Here is a 21,605-nt window from a genome sequence, read left to right on the forward strand (position 1 = left end):
CCATTGTTACATAGAAATCAATATAGATTTTAATTCAAGCACATTTCTCTTAAACAAGATCCTCTTGAGGTGAAAATTAAGCAACAATTTTGACGAATAACATTATCATTTTTAAAATCTAACTATAAAGCAAAGAATCTGTCTGTCTGTCCTTCTGTGTGTTATTTGCATATCTTAAGAACTGCTCATTCAATCGACTTCACACATGGTGGGTGTATTGCTCAGGACCCAAGAGAGCGCAGTGTCGAATGTGGTGCAATTTGACCAGATGGTGGCGCTATAACAAAGAACTTTATGTTTTGGTCTGTAACTTTTGAACCGTAAGTCTCAAAACCAGAATGTTTTCCTGGATTCTGTGGGTCCAGATGAATCTATCTATATAAACCATGCCTATTTTGCGTCTAGTCTGATTTTCTGCCATTTTCAATTTTTTCCAAATCAGATTTTTTGCTACTCCTCCTACAAATTTTGAGCAACCGTCACCAAATTTGGTACAGAACATCTCTGGACTAAGCCAGAAACATTTTGTTTTGGGATTTTTGATGTTTTATATAGTTTAGGACATATCTCCTGAACGTTTTGAGCTATTGTGGCCACATTTGGTGTACATGTGTAGATATAATGTCTGCGTGACCGTGGCAAAGTTGGTACCATATAGCCAATAGGTGGCGCTGTAGCAGCATCATCTAACTATAAAGGAAGTATTCTCTATCTGTCCGTGTATGTATGTATGACCGTTCTTTGCATATCTCGAGAACCGTTCATCCAATCAACTTCACACTTGGCGGTTACAAGCAGCCACAGTGTGGTTCTCGACAAGCAACCGGCCCGTTCCAGACGAGCACTGCACTAGTAGCCTACGGTGAATTCCTGCACCTGAAACAGTTTTTTTTAATAATCTACTGCACATGTATCTTCATGCTACATGGGAGGGTTTGAGCATAAGAAAACCTGTAATTGATTTTGATCACATTTGCTGCAGTATGTATGGAAGCGTAGCTTGCACACAATGAAAAACCAATTAGTGGTTTTCTTGTGGAGCTTTGTTTCATACAGTATTATGCATTCACACACACACACCCACAGTCGCAAACACACACCTACGTACACGTACAGATTCACACACACACAAATCTCCTGGGAGCGCTAGTCAAATGGTGAAACGCTTCGTCGTTCTCTGGGTCACTGAATCCACAGCTTCTCTCTCCTCCCCCTCCCTCTTCTCCCACTGTCCCTCCCTCCCTCTCTCCTCCTCTCGATGACTCCCCCCCTCGCTCTCATTTCTGTAACCTGCTGCAGTTAATTGAAAGCCAATGGTGTGAGAATATGGCTCTTTGACAGAGAGTGTGTCAGGGCGCAAGGTCTTCTTTCTCTCTCGCTCTCTTTATAATCATAGAAATATATGTGGGGATAGATTAAAACAGAACAGAGCAGAAAATCCCTGCCAGAGCGGTTTTAGTGGTCTTTTATTTCATCATATCGTTAATACTCTGCTGCTGCGTGTAACTCAGTTTGTCAGCAGATCTGTTTGCTTGAATTGTGGCTTCATAAATTGAAGAAAAGTAATTACATCGACACATACGAATATTTTTTACTAAAGACAATAAATCATGTTAGGTGAATTACTGCCTGCAGATTTACTGTCCCTGCTCTACCAAGATCACTCCCACTTAACCTTTCTTCATCTCTCTGCACAGCCATGCTCAGTGTGTCTTGTATTGATGCTTTTATCAGTGGAAAATAATGTATTATTAACTATACATCTACACACCTTATTATCTAAATATAATTAACTACTCAGTCTATACTAGGCCTGTTTTCTTTTCAGAGAATAATGGTCACAAATGGTGATCAATTCTAACATTTTAGCACATAATAAGCAAACATACATGGCGTGACAAAGTGAGAAAATTGTAGTGCTTGGCAGTGGTGGAAGTACTCAGATCTTTAAAATACCAATACACAATGTAAAATGTAAAAGACATGCAGTTAAAACCCTAATACACACTTGAACGTGCTTTGTGAGCTGTAAACTAAATTATATTACTGTACTGTGATGAAACACACCAATGCAGGTGTTAATATTCACATTTCTTAATAATTTATAAAAATCAGCATTTCATGGGTTGAAAATGGCTCAACACACCACCTACTGTTTTAAATCAGCCCTGAAGCTCGCAAAGCCAATGCTGACAAAAGTTGCCTCCACTCACTCCTCTCTTTCCAAGACTGCAGTAACGTGAGCCACCGAGTGCAAACCATGGTAACGCCGTTCGCCTCACTCAGAGGCCAACCTTACATAATAACACTACCTTAGGAGCAACGGAAGTCAGACAGCAGCTGGCGGTACCACGGTTTTGCACTCTGCGGCTCATGTTACCGCAGTTTCACAAGCGTGCTGGAGAATTATGGTGGCCTTTTGGTTCTCTCTAGAGACAGTGTTTGGTTTGTCCTTTCTGGGCTAGAAACATGGCGGACTCCGTGAAGAGGACCCGCTCCCTATGTAGATATGAAGGGCTCATTCTAAACTTACAAAAACACAACAATTCTTAGTTTCAGGTGATTATACACTGAAGAAAACATAGTTATACATATTATATTCCATTTCTGCCAATAGATCCCCCTAAATGTTACACACTGTTCCTTTAACTCAAAACAAACTAAATGTAGTAGAGTAAAACATGATATTTCCCTCTGAACTGTATTGTAAAAGAAGTATAAAGTAGCATTAAATGGAAATACTCAAGAAAAGTACAAGTACCTCAAGTGTCCTTATGTACAGTGCTTGAGTGAAGGTACTTAGTTTCTTTCCACCACTAGTGCATAACTGTCTCCTCTTTACTATAAATTCCTTTCATGTAGCTTAAAGCAGAAATTCAGTCTATTATACGGATATGTGGTGTTTCTGCTGGGGAAGAAAGAAAGAGAGGAGAAAAAGTTAGACACTACAGAAGATGTGAAGTACCAGCAGACAGGAAGAACCTGCCGGGTTGAAGTAAGAAATGAGAAAGCAAGGAGAACGGGAGAAGAAAGAAGAGAGATTTAGAAGTTGAAATTAAAAGGAGAGAGCGAATACGAAGAATCTGAGTGGAGAATAGATGGAGTATAAATATCATTTCTGGTGGCTTCGTTTGAGCTGAATGCTGCAGGGAATTGAGCAGCAAGAAAGCAAATGAACCACTCCCCATCCAGATGTTGCTACATATGTAAACAGCAGTGTGTGTGTGAGTGTAATCGAGCTCTATTCTGCAATTAGCATATTTGCCAGGGTTGTACTATGGCAAACTATGAGGATGTAATCATAGACCCATGTGTGCAAACACATGCGCCACCGTCCTTCTTGTCCTTCCTCATCTCCTTATATATTTTATTTAGTGTTAACAATATTGTTTTACAGTGATAAAGTGCATAGTTAAAGGGTATAGTTTTAACATATTGATTTGATTGATGGACTTGCTTCTCTCCTTTCCTCTCTCTCTCTCTCTGCTTTCCTCTCAGAGCTGCACAAAAGTTGAACTTAGCGTCCAAGAAGAAGAAGCAGAAGACCGCCGCAGTCACGGCCCCAGTGACATCATCATCACCGTCATGCGACCCTCCTCTGTTCCCCACCAATTTCAGCTCCGCCCTGTTGATGGCCCCTCCCCCGGCCCCACCCTGTCTTCTCCGTGCAGCCAACAAAGTCAAAGACACCCCTGGGCTCGGAAAGGTAAAGGAAAACTACTACCTTAAAGTCTACCTTGAAACATATAGTTTAGTATTATCTATTCTATTTAGTATTTATTTTTAATTCATGCAGATAAACATCAAAGACAGTCCAAATACATGCATGTAATACAATATGTGTCACTTTTTCAGAAAGTGGAGTATGTATGTGCTTGTTTGTTCTTAATGGAGAATTCATTCACTTTTATCTCTTTATGTTAGGGCTGTCAAAGTTAACACGTTAACACAAAAATCGTTTTAACACAAGTCATAGGCAAGTCAGCACACTGACACACTGACAGCTGTTGCTGCCTGTTGGGCTTGAGTTTGCCAAGTTATGATTTAAGCATATTTTTATACTAAATGCAGTACCTGTGAGGGTTTCTGGACGATATTTGTCATGGTTTTATGTTGTTAATTGATTTCCAATAATAAATATATACATATATTTGCATAAAGCAGCATAGTTGTCCACTCCCATGTTGATAAGAGTATGAAATACCTGACAAATCTCCCTTTAAGGTACACTTTGAACAGATAACAAATGTGTGATTAATCGTGATTAAATATTCTAATTGATTGACAGCCCTACTTTATGTAGTTGGCATAATTTAGTGTATTTCATATTGCAAGTTTACTGACAGTTGTGTGTTTAATGCTTGAGACTAGCTGTTGCCATTGATGTTGGATGCTACGGTGTCTGACACGTTGCTTCGATGTGTCGCAATGAAGTGAATGAACTGTTTTTGTTTTTAGACTGGCTAGAAGTTACTCGGACAGATCACTTGCGATTGATAAAAACTGTTCAGCAAACGTCTCGCCTCAGTTAAGACTGTCTCAGACACATTCGGTATGTTATAAAGTTTATGATTGATGTCAACTCTGACTCTACATTAAAAAACATTGCAAAATCCAAATCAGTCGATGCAAAAGTCACTGGTTTTATTAGTGTAAGTTTATGTCAGTTGTCATTTGTGTACTGAGGTTTTTAATTTGACGTTGCCTAATTTATGATATAAATCCATTTTGTGGCGAATGGAAGCACTGCTGGTTTGACAAAAAGTGTTGATTTTGATTATTAATATTATTGAAAATATTTATAAGCAGTGACAGCATTTGGTGATCTGGTTTTATATACTGGAAAGTTCTAAAATATTGAGATGTAGTATTTTATCATGACCTTGGTCAGTTTGTCTAAATGTATGTACTGGTATGTGTGTGTGTGTGTGTGTGTGTGTGTGTGTGTGTGTGTGTGTGTGTGTGTGTGTGTGTGTGTGTGTGTCACCCCTGCGGTACCATACTGGAATGCAGCCTAATGGTTACCAGGGTAACACATCTCAGGCTGACAAAAGTCATCTGTCACCATTGCCAATGGTTGATGAAACGTGTGTGTGTGTGTGTGTGTGTGTGTGTGTGTGTGCGTGTGTGTGCGTGTGTGTGCGTGTGTGCGTGTGTTGTGGAAGTGAGGGCGTTTCATGCTTCTCAAGTGTGTGCAATATTGATCGTCCATGTAATGAGTTTTTAGTGCCCCCTCCTCCATCGTTTGAGTGAGAGGCTCACTGATTCTCTGTGTGTGTGTGTGTGTGTGTGTCCTCACCGCTAGAAAAAGAATGACTATGGAGGACAAAATCAAACAGACATCAAACAGCCATATCCATTACAGTACACAGAGGACCCCACAGGTCCTGCTGTGTTTTTGTGTTCACATAGGTGTGAGTATGAAACAGAGAGTGCATCACAACTAGTTGTGAGCTAGTTGTCTGTCTGTCTGTCTGTCTGTCTGTCTGTCTGTCTGTACTTGCATGTGTGACGATGTTGGACAGTTGACAGTGAAGATGCAGACAGAAACAAGGGGGAGACAGAGAGGCATGACATGCAACAAAGGCTTGAAAAAAAAACATAGAACTTGCAGTTATGTAGCTTGCGCTATAACCATTCAGACACCGGGTTGAAAAGTAACTAAGTATGTTTACTCAAGTAATGTACTTAAACCTGCAATGGCCAAAATCATTTTGGCATCATTGGGCAAAAATTTCATAATAACCTTTCAACATATTGTAATTTAAGTGTTCTGAGATAAAACTAGACTTATGCACCTCCTCATTCTGAGTAAGAATACAAAATATAAAAAACAAGTAAATTATAATTTATTAAATCAATGAGACTTTATTGATCCCCAGAGGAAAACTCACAAGCTACCCAGCAGTACTGTATTATAGAGTAATATATACTACATGATCTAAATTCGACTCAGTCACAATGTGTTTTAGGTCTGACTCATGATCTTTGCTACTGGTTTCCCATATTGTCTGTCACTCGCACCTGCCTGCTGTCAAATAAAACACATTTCAGATAATTTCTAACAATTGATTTACAGTAAAATCAACTGTTAAAGCAGTAATGATGTACAGAAATGTGACTATGTAGGTAGAAATGCTTTCACATGAGAAGCATTTTTTATTTCTAGTCTAGAAATCTCTCAATCATATTTAAGTTGAGGTCTTTCATATTTTATTTGTCTTTTTGTGCAACTGATTATTTTATGTGTTGTGTTCGTCCCCCCGGTGAGTCTCTATCTCCGTTTCCCTCCATATGGAGGTGACAGATGTCCCCTCAGTTGTCAGGGAGACAGATTCACACTCACACACATAACAGCCAAATTATACTGACATTATACACCCCTACACTAAAACCCCATATACTGTATACATTATGAAGCACGTACACACAGACCGGCTTCACCGTCTGTCTGTCTCTCACTCTGGCTTCTGTTTGATCCCACTATGATCTTCTGTGATCTTGTGATAGCAGTGATTAGCTTGTCTGGCCGGCCGTGCTGTGTACTAGCCTGCTGCTACTACTGTTTAATTACTACCGCCAGACTCCCTCCTTCTCACAGTCATGTGGACGTCTCACAGCAATCATTCTGGTCTGATCTGTGTTATGGTGGGACTTTGATTAAGGTGTCCAGTCGTTTTAGCTACGTACCAACTTTGTCTTCCTGTTGCCCTGCTGGCAGCCTGCCCGTCCTCAATCAACTGCAACAAATGGATCTGAAAAGCAAGTCAATTGAAAGAAATGGTCTTTATTTCATTGTTAAAGGAGGAGCTTTACCTTTTGGAAAATGTGCTTTATTGACATGACTTCGGATGAGAAGATGGATACCACTCTCATATCTGTCCGTTAAATATAAAGCTACAACCAAGAGACTCTTAGCTTAGTTTCGCATAAAGAAAAAAATAGTCTGGAACGTTTACACTTCAGTTTTTGTATTGATTAAGCAAACAAGATACAACATGAATTTGGGGATTTTGTTGCCTCTGTACGGAGCCAGACTAGTTGTTTCCCCCATGGATGTATAAAGAGAACTGGATACAGCGTTGGAGGCGGAGCCCCGTTCATTCCTATGAAAGTTGCTCAGTGGTGCATGAAGCAAGAAAAGCATGGCTTCCAAGTATAAAATTACTCGGATCTTCCAGTGATCCTCCGCATCCATTGGGCCCGTAGAGTAAGGGCCTCCCAGCCCTCACTCCAGCCCTCGGACTGGGGCTCATTCACGTGAACGGAGGAAGGAAAATAACTCTAGATTCAGCTATTAGTGCATTTTACAACTTTTAGGACCTAATGATTTTAATAAACGCTATTCAAGTGTTCTTATTGAGAAGTTGATTTACCTCAACAACAAAAAAAAACACTGAGTTAGAGACGTCTCTTTCCCAATGTAAGTCTATGGGAAAAAGTATTTTTGTGCCCAATGGCATCACGTGATGGACATGGAAGTTGTAGGACCACCGTTAGGCCACTACATAAAATCTGCTTCAAAGCCCGGTGCACTTCCTCGGGGCTTGGTTTTCCCCTGATTCCAATCTTTATGCTAAGCTAAGCTAACTGTCTCCTTGGTTTAACTTGAATGCCAATTTGTAAATTCCCTGTTTAACCAGTGTTTCTGACATGTTGGCTGATAAGCCGTCATTGCTGTGGTTTGGAAAGAAATGGGGAATAAAAGGACAGGCTACGGTACCAAGGCAGGAAAATATTCTGGCATTTGGAAAATAACAAGCTTCTCCTGTGAAATCAATTGAAGCTTGCCAAAACCCAATCAAACACACTCACACACACACACACACACACACACACGCAAACATATGGGAAGAAAATGGCTGTGGTGACATTTCTCCAGTAAAAATGTCACCTGCAGTGGGGGTCGGCTCCCTGCTGAAATGGCATTTGCACACATTCACGCTCAGACAGACACACACACACACACACACACACACACACACACATGCACACACAGGCTTGCATGCTCACACATTTATAGGATTACAGTGTACAATGAAAGATGTCAAGGAAGCGGCAAAGCCCCTGGTGTAAGTGTGTACGATACATCCTGCGGAATACATGGGCTTGTCTGCCAGTGTGATGGGGGGTTAGTGTTCTCCCCGATGTTAATATGGCAGAAAACAGATTGAGACATCACATTTAAAGCCAGGGGAAATCAACCTGCACAGGTCAGATGTGCTGCTGTGTGTGTGTGTGTGTGTTACAGAGAGAGAGAGAGAGAGAGAGAGAGAGAGCCTTGTTCCAGATGTATCCCTCAGTGGACATCTCTGACTGGCGTCTGTATCTCAAACTCCCCTCTGTTATTTCTATACGCGCTGCTTCTCTACATGTGTTGTTGGTAAGCTCCGTTTCACTTTAATCAAATCAGCCAGCTGGGAGCCTTCCATTCAGACCCCTGGCTGCTGGGGGAGATTTGTATCAGTCGAGGAAATTAAGCTGTGTATATTTTATCACTTAGGAAACCAACTGCAGACTGCACGTGACACATTTTTGAAGCTGTCAGATGAAAAAATATATATGAAAAATACTGAGGATCGCCAACAGCAATTGCATAAAACCGATCTTCATCGGTAATTAAGAAAGACATCTTATTTTCTAGTTGCTTTCTAGGCATCTTTATCAGCTATGGGCTTCATCGAGGTCCGCAAACCGAGTCAGTGAGTGTCATTTAGCAGCAGCTGAGATATAATGTATGTATGACTGCTAAATTATGGAGTTATAATTCCTTCTCCCTGCATGCACTGACTGTCATTAAACACTTTGACTTTACAGAAAATGTGGCTCTAGGGATGGCAATGTCAGTCTGCCCGTCGGTCGGTCCAACATTTTGGTCCAGACTGAATCTCAAATCTAATATCTCAACAACTTTTGGATGGATTATCATGACATTTGGTACAGACATTCATGTTCCCCTCTGGATTAATTGTAGTAACTTTGGTGAGCCCTTAAATAATCTAGCACCATTGTCAGGTCAAATTTTTTATTTGTCCAATACTTTGGTTTATGACCAAATGACTGAAAAAGGTGAATATGTGTATTGCATTTAGCCCAGTGGGCTACCTCCGGGACTGAAAAGTGAAGCCGATGTGGAAGTAAACGTTAAACTTGCATTCTTTCTAACAGCCAGCAGGGGGCGACTTCTCTGGTTGCAAAAAAAGTCAGATTGTATAGAAGTCTATGAGAAAATGACCCTACTTCTCACTTGATGTATTACCTCAGTAAACATTGTAAACATGAGTTTATGGTCTCAATCGCTAGTTTCAAGTCTTCTTCAATACAGCATGATGTTCATTTAGTAAATTATGGTTCCATTTAGAGTCAAATAGACCATAAAGCAGGGTATGCTTTAGGGCGTGGCTACCTTGTGATTGACAGGTCGCTACCAGCATTGTCCAGTCTGGGAGTTGTCCGTGTTTTCGTCTTATAACTTTAACCCTTTCACTGTGTGTTTTCAGTTCATGAAAGTTAATTATAACCTTTTTGGTCGCTTAAAAATGTTTTATTCATCATTCGGTTGTACTTAGGTCCACCCTCTCATGTTACTTCTTGTTGCAAAAAAACAAGATGACAACGGCAAAAATGCTGAACTTGAGGTTTCAAAACCACAGTCCACAAACCAATGGGTGACGTCATAGTGACTACGTCCACTTTTTATATACAGTACAGTCTGTGATTCATCCACAATAGTGGCATGGCTTTATGTATGGCAAAGTTGGTCTGTCAGTAAGTGTGACTGAGATATCTCAATAACTATTGGATGGATTTGCCATTTGATAGAGATATTTATGTTGCCCACATTGTAATACCTTTTATGAATGCTTAACTTTTCCTCTAACGCCATCATCAGGTCAAATGTGTCCAGTAGGCTACTTTGGTTTATGGCCAAATGCCTCCAAAACTAATGACACTCCCTGGCAGTCTCTGCTGTACTTTGTGTTTACTGCTAATTAGCAAATATTAACATGTTAAACTAAGATGGTAAACATGGTAAATATTTCTTGCTAAATATCAGCATGTGAAGCATTGTGATTGTGGGCATGTTATCATGCTGACGTCAGCATTTAGCTCAAAGCTCAGCTGTGCCTGAGTACAGCCTCACAGAGCCGCTAGCATGACTGCAGACTCTGAGTCTGGTTCCAGGCTGGATCACAAATACATGAGCCATGTCACAGTTGCCCCGAGGCTTACATACATAGTCTTCTTTAAGCTGTCTGCTGCACTTCATCCACGGTTCTGTATCATACCTGATCTAAATATGGTTTAATATATCTGAAGAGGGATGAGAAATATTATTAAAAATGTTATGAAAGCTAATATGGGGAGCTCTCGCCTCTCTTGTCTTCTCTCCTTCGCTTCCTCTGTAACCTATCTTCACCTCATCTCTCTTATCTAGTGTAAGGATAAGTCTTATCGTTTGCCCTACCATCCCTTCAGCCCCACCCTCTCTGCTCTTCTCTATATATGAATGACAATGAAGGACTGTGGGAGTTTTTTTTTTCTCCCACCGCTTTCATCCCTGAAGCTAGCATTTTGCACACACACACACACACACACACACACACACACGCACACACACATGCACACTCACAGATTGCGACTTGACCTTGGGGGAAAATGATACCATGACAGCTAATCAATTTTTAATAGCAGCTGCGATCCCTCTCAGGCCACAAGCTGTGTGCGTCTGTGTCATGAGCGAGCATGAGCAAGTGCATTTTCCACGGCCATTTGTGTGTCTTCATGCCTATCTGGGTGTCTGTGTGTCTTGTATCTAAATGAGGGAGTGAGTCTGTTATGGGAATCCAGGAGCCACTTTGTTCCACCTTGTAGCTGAAATATGAATGCTGTCAGTATTGGCAGGTCACTGACACACACACACACACACACACACACACGCGCACACGCACACGCACACACACACACACACACACACCTCACTCTTTCCTACTGTATTTTCCGTGTTTGCGTGGGTGTTTTGCAGTCTGTAAAAGCCTCCTGAGATTAATTTGTGATTCACTGCTATATAAAATGACATAGATATGACATAGATAGATATGATATACATGCGAGCCATGTAATCCCTTTCTTCAGTCAATTTAGAAGATCATTTTACTCTGACTTATCATGTTATAGCAAGAAATGCTTCTGCCGCACCATATTAAATGACTGCAAGGGTGTACAGTAGGTTTGGTTTCAGAAGTGGGGGGGACACTGTAAAACAAATATATTAATAAATAAAAAAAACATAAAAATAGCATATACAGTATAGGATGTAGTTTGTGGTGCTGTTGAACAGTATTGCATTATACAGATATGTCCTCCTGTTAATTAGCCTACTCTCATTGATATAAATAAAATATAAGAACAATGCTCAGAGAGACTTTATAGTCCAATAATGACACTCCGCTTCCTATTAATGTACCACCAGCATTGTGTACAATACTTTCAACTATTGTTCACAGTGGTGTGAAAAGCAGTGTCTGGTGTGGGATTAATCTTAATCTTATTGTCAACAAATCCCATGAAAAGACCAAAATCAACAATGTGTTTGTTGACCGAAATAACCCAGTACCAAGTATTATTGAAACTTCTCCAGTCAAACTTTACTTGCAATCGATCCTTGTAGTGCCCAGATCTAGAAAAAGAGTTTTGTAAGGTTTCACTCTCAACCAATCACCACAAGCCTTCTTCGATTTAATGTGACGTGTGATTGACTCACTACCGCAGCAGGTACAGTACAACCCATACAGCGGGGATTGCCTGCCTGCATACGGCTCTGAACACGGAGATGTCTGCAGCTTCCATTCAAATGATGGGTATTGAATGAAGTACTCTACTGGTATCGGTATCACTTTAAGGGTACTGGTAATGGCATTGTAATTTTTTAAACGATACCCAGCCATAAATTAAACACATTGTTTTTTCTGGAGCTGACGATGGAAGTAGGAGTGTCAAGGCCAAGTAATTTCCTAAAACAGCAAACGTTACTCAAACAGGAGTAAATAGTGCCTTTTTAGGGGACTATTTTCAGCTACACATTTGATGCGAATATTTATGTATTTATCAAGAAGGATGTATTATTTACTGTGTTTTTAATCATGTTTGGAGGTAAATGAAGAGAGGAATAAGCTTTATTAGGCTTTGGTCTTTTTATGGAATTGACAATAGGAATATCAGCAGCCTCATCCTCTCATGTTAAACACTGAATGATTTTAGTTGCTTTTAACTTATGTCAGGAAATAATTTGTCTATAATCTTATTTGTCCTATTTTTACGCTTTTAATTGCTTCCTTCTTGTGTAAATTGTCTTAACATTGTATTGTGATTGTTTTACCCTTCGTTAGATTAGATTAGATTACACTTTATTGTCATTGCACATAGTACAAGTACAACGATATGCAGTTTTGCATCTAACCAGAGTGCAAACTAGTAAAGTGCTGACAATATATACAAATGAGGATAAATTGGTGTACAGTATGTACATAGGCATATACATATATACAGATTGTAATTAAAGTGCAAATGATCGACATGTGTTATATTCTGATGAATAAGAGCTTAACTATAAGTTGCATACTGATAAATATTGTATTAAAAATTTGTATAAGAGTATTATAAACAACAAATGATATATGCAGGTGGAGTTATCTATACATATATATTGTGTGAAACACCTTGAGATTTTGCTGTATTTTAAAGTGTGCTATATAAATTAAATTCATTATTTATTATTATTGAGTGAGGGCTTAGATCATGTAAGTCACTTGAGACCAAATATGCAAGTCACATTTTGTGACATTTAATTCTGTTAGTGTGTACATAGTTAACTTGGACTGTCCAGTAATATGTTATCAAAAATTACATTGCTTTGTTATTTCACCATTTCTGGTATAAACAAGGTGTTTTATCTAATATATAGTGGCTCATCCTTGTCCTACTACACACACATTCAAACCTCAGAGTTGAAAGATCTCTGCAGAACCTCCACTGACGATACTGTGAGCTGAGCTGGATTGAATAAATTAGTTAAAATTAGAATTGATCTGAAGCCTAAACTTGCTATTCCCATATGGTATTTGTATCTATCTCTCTGTACATGTGTTTGCACGAATGTGTGTTTCTGCAGTCTTTGGGAACCAATTAGAGCTCAGTCTCGGTCTCTTATTGATTTTCCGGCCAATAGTAATGAAACACTGCTGTGAGGGGCTATCGAACAATCTTCCTCTCAGCTCCGACCTGTTTGTTGCTGTTTAGCTGAATTCCTTCACTTAAATTGGCTCAAAGACTTCATTGTGTCTGAGTGTGGTGTATGAAGAGGAGGGACAGGAAGCTCTGTAGCCAAGAGGGGGAATTAGAGGTCAGGTCAGTGTCTCAGGAAAAAAAGAAAAGCATGACTCCTTGTCTCAACATCTGTCATAGCATGTACCCTTTAGCATGGAAATGAACCGCCAAGCTGTTCCAGGCGTGATCAGCAGACCTATATGTCAGACACAGTGGTAGTTTAACTCCTATGTTTAACATACATGCTCAGACACACATTACTGCAGAGCCCAGATATCAATTCTTCTCTAAATCAACTAGAATTTAAATATTCACAGAGAAAAAAAGAGTCAAAGAAACACTCACTTCTCTAGCATCTCTTCCTCGTGTTTTTTTCCTAGCCTTCGTTTCTGCAGCTCACCACCTTTCATCAGTATTCACTGCAGCATGAAGTGTGAGAGAAAAGAGGAAAGTTTAGAGCGGAAACAAGGAAAGAGACTGTGATTTGTCTCGTCATTTGTTCTGGGAGAGGAAGTGAGACGGGGAGATGAGACACAGAGAAAATGGAGGGAGCAGTGGGAATGGAGTGGGTGGACAGTGCTATCGAGCAATGCGATGTTTTTCAAACATGAAGAGAGACTGATGAAGGGAAAGGTGTATAGGTGTTGTGGAAGTGGGAGTCAGAGAGAGAAGAGGGCAGAGAGAACAAGAGAGGGATGGAGGCATCGGGGAGGTGGACACACTGTTAGTATCTGGAGAGTTATTAATGACATATTTCTCTCTCTTTTGCTTCTTCATTTTAGTGTCATCTTTAGCTGTGCTCAGGTACCTGTTGTCAATGTATCTGGTTGCTATGACGATTTAATTTCCCTCTCGGGATCAATAAAGTCATTCACTAGTTTCCTTCATCTCTCTTTTCTGAAACAAACACCACTAACTCTCTCTCTCTCTCTTCCTTCTTTTTCATTAGAAGAACAAAGGGTCCATTAGCTTTGTGTTCCTCCTGCATGTGTCCCTGTATGTCATAGTGACTGCAGCACTTTGCCACATGTATTGATTCACCAGTGGAACGAGGCCAATGATCCTCTGAGAGTATTGTGGGAGTGGGTTTGATCACGCATGCAGACAAACAGTTGAGCTGGACTCAGGTTCAAAAGTTTACATTCGTTTTTTTTTGTTTCTGTAGACCAAAGGTAATTTTCATATCCATCTCTTAAAGGAACAGTGTGTAACATTTCAGTGGATCTATTAGCTGAATTGAAATATAATATTCATAACTATGTTTTCATTAGTGTATAATCACCTGAAACTAAGAATAGTTGTGTTTTTGTTAGCTTAGAATAAGCCCTTCATATAGGCAGCGGGTCCTCTTCACAGAGTCCGCCATGTTGCTCTGCCATGTTTCTACAGAAGCCCAGAACGGACAAACCAAACGCTGACTCTAGAGAGAGCCTTTCACGTTTTTACGTTACCTGAAGGCCACCACAGTTCTCCGACACGCTTGTGAAACTGCGGTAATGTGAGCCGCAGAGTGCAAAACCATGGTGCCGCCAGCCGCTGTACGACTTTCGTTGCTCCTAAAGTAGTAGTGAACGACGTTACCACGGTTTTGCATTCGGCGGCTCACGTTATCGTAGTCTTGGAAAGGGAGGAGTGAGTGGAGGGGTACTCGGTTGCAATCTGCAACCACACCACTAGATGCCGCCAAATCCTACACACTGTATCTTTAAAGGTGGTATAATTGTGCTGATGCATCAGTTTCCCTGATGTTGTTATGTTGGTCATCACCACAGAGCTTTGATAGTTTGAAAAAAGGAGAATGAAGGTTAATGGCCCCTTGAATGACCACCTCAATATTTTGAGAGGTGGACATGGAATCACATTATGGAGGCCATAATGTGATTCCATGTCCACCTTTATATCTCAAACACACACACACTGACAACCCTCTTACCTTTCACACTCTTAGACATGAGGAAGAAATGGGCTCTCAGGGGGCAGGGAGACTTTATGAGTTACGCCTTGTAAAGTGTGCAACAGTAAAATCCTTCCCCCCAGGCTCTTACTGATGTGAAGGGCTCTTTTATTGGGGTCAGGAGAGGGCGTAGCACTGAAAAGTGTGAGTGTGTGTTTGGGATGTGCTATAGAACTCTTGACCTGACATTAAGCCTTAGTATCCGAGGTTTCCCAGGTCACCAAGGTTACAAATTTATTGTATTCTGACGGCGTCTCAGTTTATCTCACACCCTCGTCTATGGACACACTATTAAATTTACACACAAGTGTAATTACCTTCATCTGAGAAAGACTTTAACACAAACACTCTCTCATACACACTCACTCACTCACAATTTATTGAACCAACTCTCTCAAATGGCCTATGGTCATTTAATGATGCAACCAAAGGAAAGCCTGTTAATGTGCTGTATTGTGTCTGTGTGTTGCAGCTAGAGAGAAAGAAAGAGCACATAAACCACAACATAGTAAGAGCTCTTCGAACGTTATTTGCCTTTGTGCTTTTTACGTGGCAGTATATTATTTACTAGCAGGCTTTTATGCTTTCATTTTTTATAAAACACTTATCATTCTAGGTGCGTTTGTTCAGTATAACACGACCTTGTTCTGGCTGCCTTTGTCTCTTTGTTTCAGGGCCATTAAATCATTTATGGCAAATAATTTGTACCATTTGTTTTTATCTCTTTTGTAGAAAATTGCTTTATGTTTGACGTTATCTAGCAGCACAGTAATGCGGTGGAGGTTAATTAATTAATAATCCAATTTACTTGAGGAATAAAGTCAAGCTCAAACATGAATATACTATGCTCTACATTTGACATATGATACAAAGATTTAAATATATGTTCCTTCTTGTTACTGACTTGTTTACCCATTTGTATTTATAATCACAGCTAATGGGTCTGTCAGTAAATGTATAGTTTAACTCACAAACAGTTTTCCATTTATTCTGTGAAGGCTCTATCTCAGAGTGCAGAGAGGTTTGGGGAGTGTTTTGGGATTACTGTGAGATTCGTAATCCCATGGTGGCGTTTAACTGGAAGCGCAGTGTTGAATCACACTTCAGACGATGATTCATCTGTGCTAACAAGCACAAACAGACAAAAAGATCTCTCCTCCTCTCTCTCCTTCCCTCCTAGGAGCCACATAAACACACTAGTCTCTTTTCATCTGCCCTGAACCTCTGAGACCTGTCGACAAAATCCTTCCTAGTTTAGAAAACACATGGTAAAATAAAATTAAAAATAGATTTCATTTCTTTCTTTTTTTTTTTATTTGTCACAATGCACTCAGATAAGGTTGAGTTAGCACACATTTAGTAATGTAACAATATAATATAACAGAGTATCCTGTGTATTATCAATCTATGATAAATGTCAGGACTTTTACTTCTGCAGACTTGAATACTATTACACTATTATCCATCCATCCTTTGATTCTCAATACCACACTGAGAGGCAGGGTTCACACAGATGCTGAATTTTGATTCATAGTTTGGATCTTTTAAAAGAAGTAGTCCATACATTTGTGTTCTTTCGAGGATCAAGGGCCAAACTAAACCCGCAATGCCTTCCAAATTGAGACAGTCTCATCTCATAGAGGCCAAAACTAATGAGGCATTTATTCAGTTTCTGTCAACTCACAACGTCAGGAATGTAAGGATGAGAAATTGCTTATCTTCTAACTATCAGCCTGTGTACTGTATACTGTCAGCTGATTTGCCGTTTATGGGACATTCAGCTCTTTGCATCTGTCATGCCTTAAACTGCCTTGTCCAAAACAATCTACATATTTTGTGCCGTCAGCATTCAAAGCTGTAGCCAATTTACCGTGAACTGCCACTGATTCAGATTTTACAGTCTGGTCATTGTTCATGTTAGATGGGAAACTCTAGAAGCTCAGCTTGTCCCATGTTTTTACATTTTTTACTTTGCCGATTCTGTCTGTTCATTTTACTTCCTTGACAAACAGTCTGAGCTTCAGCTTTTGAAGAAAGCAGCAAGAGCTGGTTGTGAGGAAACTAAATAAGAGGAAACATTTAATAGTGGCTTTACTAGAAAATTATTTTTAGTCCCAGGAACTTAAATCATCAAGTACTAAAATTCAAGAAGTTATCAAAATCTTCATAACAATTTAAATGCATCTGAAGAACTGGAGGCAAATTTGATCAGTCATGGAATAAAAGGTAATTGCCTGTATTGAGACATAACGTTTGCATGTGACAAGACAACAACAAAGAGACATCACATGGCAACTGTGATATTGTTGATGTCAGAAAGGAGCAGTGTCGTGAAAGTTACTCGCAAACTGTAATCTAGGGCTGCAACTAACAATTATTTTCATTGTCGATTAATCTGTTGATTATTTTCTCAATTAATTGATTATTTGTTTGGTCTATAAAATGTCAGAAAATGGTGAAAATTGTCGATCAGTGTTTCCCAAAGCCCAAGATTGCGTCCTCAAATGTCTTGTTTTGTCCACAACTCAAAAATATTCAGTTAACTGTCAGAGAGGAGTAAAGAAACCAGAAAATATTCACATTTAAGATGCTGGAATCAAAGAATTTTGACTTTTCTTTCTTAAAAAATTACTCAAACAATGAATCGATTACCAAAATAGATGGTGATTAATTTAATAGTTGACAACTAATCAATTAATTGTTGCAGCTCAACTGTAATCAATTACTCATCACACATTACTCATTGATGAAGTAGTTACATTAGTTTAATTAGTTACATTACACGTTATTTTACTTTTTTTACTCAGCTCAGCTCCGTCAAAGTTGCCTTTGACTCCAAATCCTCCAAACCCACTCATTGGTTGTATTCAACATATGTAGAAAAAGAACAAGAAGAAATGAGAAGAAGAAAAATGAGAAGACGAGACCCTGCGGTCCCGTCTCCACTATTTAAGGGATTTATGCATCACTACGTAATGTGTAACAGCCCAACACTGGAAAGGAGATATGCAAAGTTGTTGAGGGAAATTCAGGGTGACTGAAAGCAAGAAATCTGTCACCAAAGTATAAAGTATAACTCTTAAAAGTAAACAGACTCAGGTACTTTATCACTATCCGACTTCTGAATCCATCCAATGTCACAGTGTAAATAAATATTATAATATACTTGATGATGAGTCTCTCAGACAGCTTGTGTGGTTATAAGACTGAATCCATAAAGCTCTCATTGCATCTGACACTCTGCACCATTCATCTGCTTTAACCAAGCCTCTCTCTCAATTGTCAGAAGGGAAAATCTGGGCTTAATCTCCTGGATAAGCATGTAGCATGTAGCAGGAAGAAAGATTTAGTGACAAACATGGAGAGAAGAAGACAGACGGACTGAATCAGAGAGTGATATATAGGAAGCAGTGAGAGATCAAAATAAGAGAGACAATTCACCCAAATGAGCCAGAGGAGGATCAAGAGATCAATAATAAACTGCTAGACAGTACCTCAAACTTTAAAACATCTTTAACTAACAGAGGAAAGGTTGTTAATACGGTGAAATGTTCTGGAACTCACTCAGATTCGATGACGCAGCGTTTTGCTTCCTCTGATATCAAAGAAAACAACAGCAGCTGTCAGGCGGTAAACTGTGGATGCTAACAGTTTATGACAGGAGTGGGAGGAAAGGAAGAGTGAGAGGAGGAGAGAAAGCTAAAACAGGATTCCTGCACTTCAGGCTTTTGATATGTGGCAGCGAGCTGAACGTAGACAGGAGGTGTGAGGAGAGAAGGAGGAAGGGATTTAGGATAGAGGGAGAAAGAGATAACGAAAGAGTGACAGGTAAATGAAGGGAAGGGAGAAGATGCACTTGGGGTGAATAAGTTGATGAGAGAGCATGTACATATATCATGTAAGTCTTAAAAGAACTAAATAGCTGAATGTTGTGACTCTTTGAGAGTCTAAATAGATAAGATGAGTTATGAGGGATTAAGTTGCCCTATTGTGTTCAACTCTGTTGTTTCCAACGCATTTTCATCCCAACTTGTCACACACTGACACTTGGTCAGACTACTCGGCGTCACTTTTCGGTCACAGTAAACACACGCTTAATGTTGTGAATTAAACAAAAACACGTGCTTAGGTTCAGGCAATACAACCACATAGTTAGGTTTAGGAAAAAAACAATGTGGTTGGGCTTAAAACTACTATGTTTGTGAAGTGAAAATGATGATGAACGTTGTGAACATCGGACATGAACGAACAGCTGATTGTGATGCACGGGACACAAACAGCGGCCTCCTGGATGAAAGCCTCGTGTTTGTTGGAATAAGAACAGGCTGGTGTTTCACTATCTGAATATGTGTTTTCTGTGTCTTACCATCAGGTGAAAGTGATGGTGCGTGTCTGCCCAGTGTCTCAGTCGGACGCAGCTCCAGAGTCCAGTTCCTTCCTCAAAGTGGACCCCAGGAAGAAACAAATCACCATCATGGACCCCTCAGTCAATCAGTCGCCAAGCGCTGCCTCCCAGAAAAAGGCGGGAGCCAATCAGGTCCCTCCAAAGATGTTCACCTTTGATGCTGCGTTCGCTCCTGATGCATCACAGGTAAGAGAAAAGATTGTGAATTAACAAAATAAAGGACTTGGATGTGATGTTTATACAAAACATAACCTTTATTAAAATAATGACAGATATACACAAAAAGCTGGACTTCTGCCACATTGACGTCATACTGTAGTGAGTGGCTGAGTGGATCAGATTACAAGGTGTAGATATTTAAAATCTCTGCTAAAATATCTCACTTGGCTAAAACAATCTACAGAAATGTCAACAGACTGGTGACAAACGGGCTGCAAAGCCAACATTAGTGGCACTTACATCTCAATAAAATCCAATATTAAAGGAACAATTCGACTTTTTGGGGAATACACTCATTCATTTTCCAAAAGTCAGTCAACAGTTAGATGAGAAGATCGATACCGCTCTCCACAATGTCTGTATGCTAAATATGAAGCTACACCCAGCGGCTTTCAAAGCAGGGTACAGGGAACAGCTAGCAGCTCTGTCCAAAGTTAGAGAAAATCCAGCTGCGAGCACCATGAAGTCCGCGCGGCCGACCAAGACATGGCAGCAGCATGTAACACCCCACAAAAAATAACCACAATTGAACTTTGGACAGAGCCACGCTAGCTAATGTTTCTCGCTGCTTCCAGTCTTTATGCTTAGCTCACTGTCCTAAAATGTCATTACTTTAGCACTGATGGAGTTAATTACAAATGAAGGAGCTAAATGCTCTTTGTTTGTTTTTGGTTTCACTAGTCAACCAACTAAAACTGCTGTGTAATGAAAATAGCTATTTCTGGATTAATTTTAATGCATAGTGTGACTAAAATGCTAGCAATAGGAGTAACTTATATCTTGGAATAATGCACAAATACTCCCAAGTCAGAATAACAGGATGCTTTTTCATTCTTCCCATTCTGCTTAGTGTTAACGCTTAATGCAGCATTAGTGACACTAATGAGGAACACACCCATCATCTATTATACTTGTTTTTTTTATGTATTTCTAGATTGTCTGTCACTCAAATGTAAACACTCTCTATGGCTACTACAAAGATATCCCTTTAACATTGCTCTAACGGACCTATTGTCATTGTATTGTTGGAGTGTTGGAGAGCAGAGCAGGCAGGGAGGACCCAAACGCAGACAACGACAGGCAGACTGGTGTGGTTCAATGATTCAATAAATAAAAGGCTTACAATCAGAGTCCAAAAAGCAGGCAGGTAACACCAGGCGGGTAACGGGCAAAACAAACTCCAATGATGAAAGACGAACCTGCAAAGAACAAAGGAACTGAGGTGGTATAAAAGTGACTGACTAACGGGGGAAGTGAGACAGGTGAGCAAGAGGTGAGGTGAGTGCAGAACTAATTAGGAACAGGTGAAACTAATCAGGGCGGGGTAGACAATCAAAAAGGCGGGAAAACACACAAAGACAGGAAGTAAAACCAAACATGGGGAGAATGACTTTCAAAATAAAACAGGAAACAAACTACAATCAAAACCCAGGACCATGACACCAACTGTGTTTTCCAATACCCATACTACCAGACTATGTATGTCCAATACATAGTATGTCAAATGTAGCATGCCAAAAGTACCAGGATGTCCTACTACATCCAGTCATATTTTGCAGTATGCAAGCCAGCATGCTTTTCTGGCTTTTCTGACCCACAATCCTCTACACAGGGGATATATGAGCAAGATGGTCAAAGTTCAAGGTGCAATGTTATGATGAAGTTGTAGGTCCCAATTGTATGCATACTGCATGCAACAGT

General features: G+C 39.9%; 1 protein-coding gene and 1 long non-coding RNA gene across 5 annotated transcripts in view; one reads left to right on the top strand and one right to left on the bottom strand.

The window, feature by feature from the left end:
* The window catches only part of LOC119477222, a 71,151-nt gene extending 49,964 nt beyond the window's left edge, over positions 1-21,187 (bottom strand). For 2 of the 4 annotated variants that reach the window (XR_005204205.1, XR_005204203.1), the window contains exons 1-4: positions 21,028-21,187; positions 19,647-19,857; positions 13,672-13,745; positions 6,691-6,755 (exon numbers count right to left, since the gene is read on the bottom strand). This is a non-coding gene — a long non-coding RNA (uncharacterized LOC119477222). The remainder of the gene's footprint in view (positions 1-6,690; positions 6,756-13,671; positions 13,746-19,646; positions 19,858-21,027) is intronic. The other 2 variants (XR_005204202.1, XR_005204200.1) reach the window with 1 other exon arrangement.
* kif26ba (kinesin family member 26Ba) overlaps positions 1-21,605 on the top strand; it is a 105,258-nt gene that overhangs the window by 52,306 nt on the left and 31,347 nt on the right. Inside the window, exons 5-6 of the mRNA XM_037751182.1 lie at positions 3,499-3,706; positions 19,653-19,871. Of these exons, the coding sequence (XP_037607110.1) occupies positions 3,499-3,706; positions 19,653-19,871 (427 nt within the window). The remainder of the gene's footprint in view (positions 1-3,498; positions 3,707-19,652; positions 19,872-21,605) is intronic.

The sequence above is a fragment of the Sebastes umbrosus genome, chromosome 2 (assembly GCF_015220745.1).
Source record: "Sebastes umbrosus isolate fSebUmb1 chromosome 2, fSebUmb1.pri, whole genome shotgun sequence".
Classification (NCBI taxonomy): domain Eukaryota; kingdom Metazoa; phylum Chordata; class Actinopteri; order Perciformes; family Sebastidae; genus Sebastes; species Sebastes umbrosus.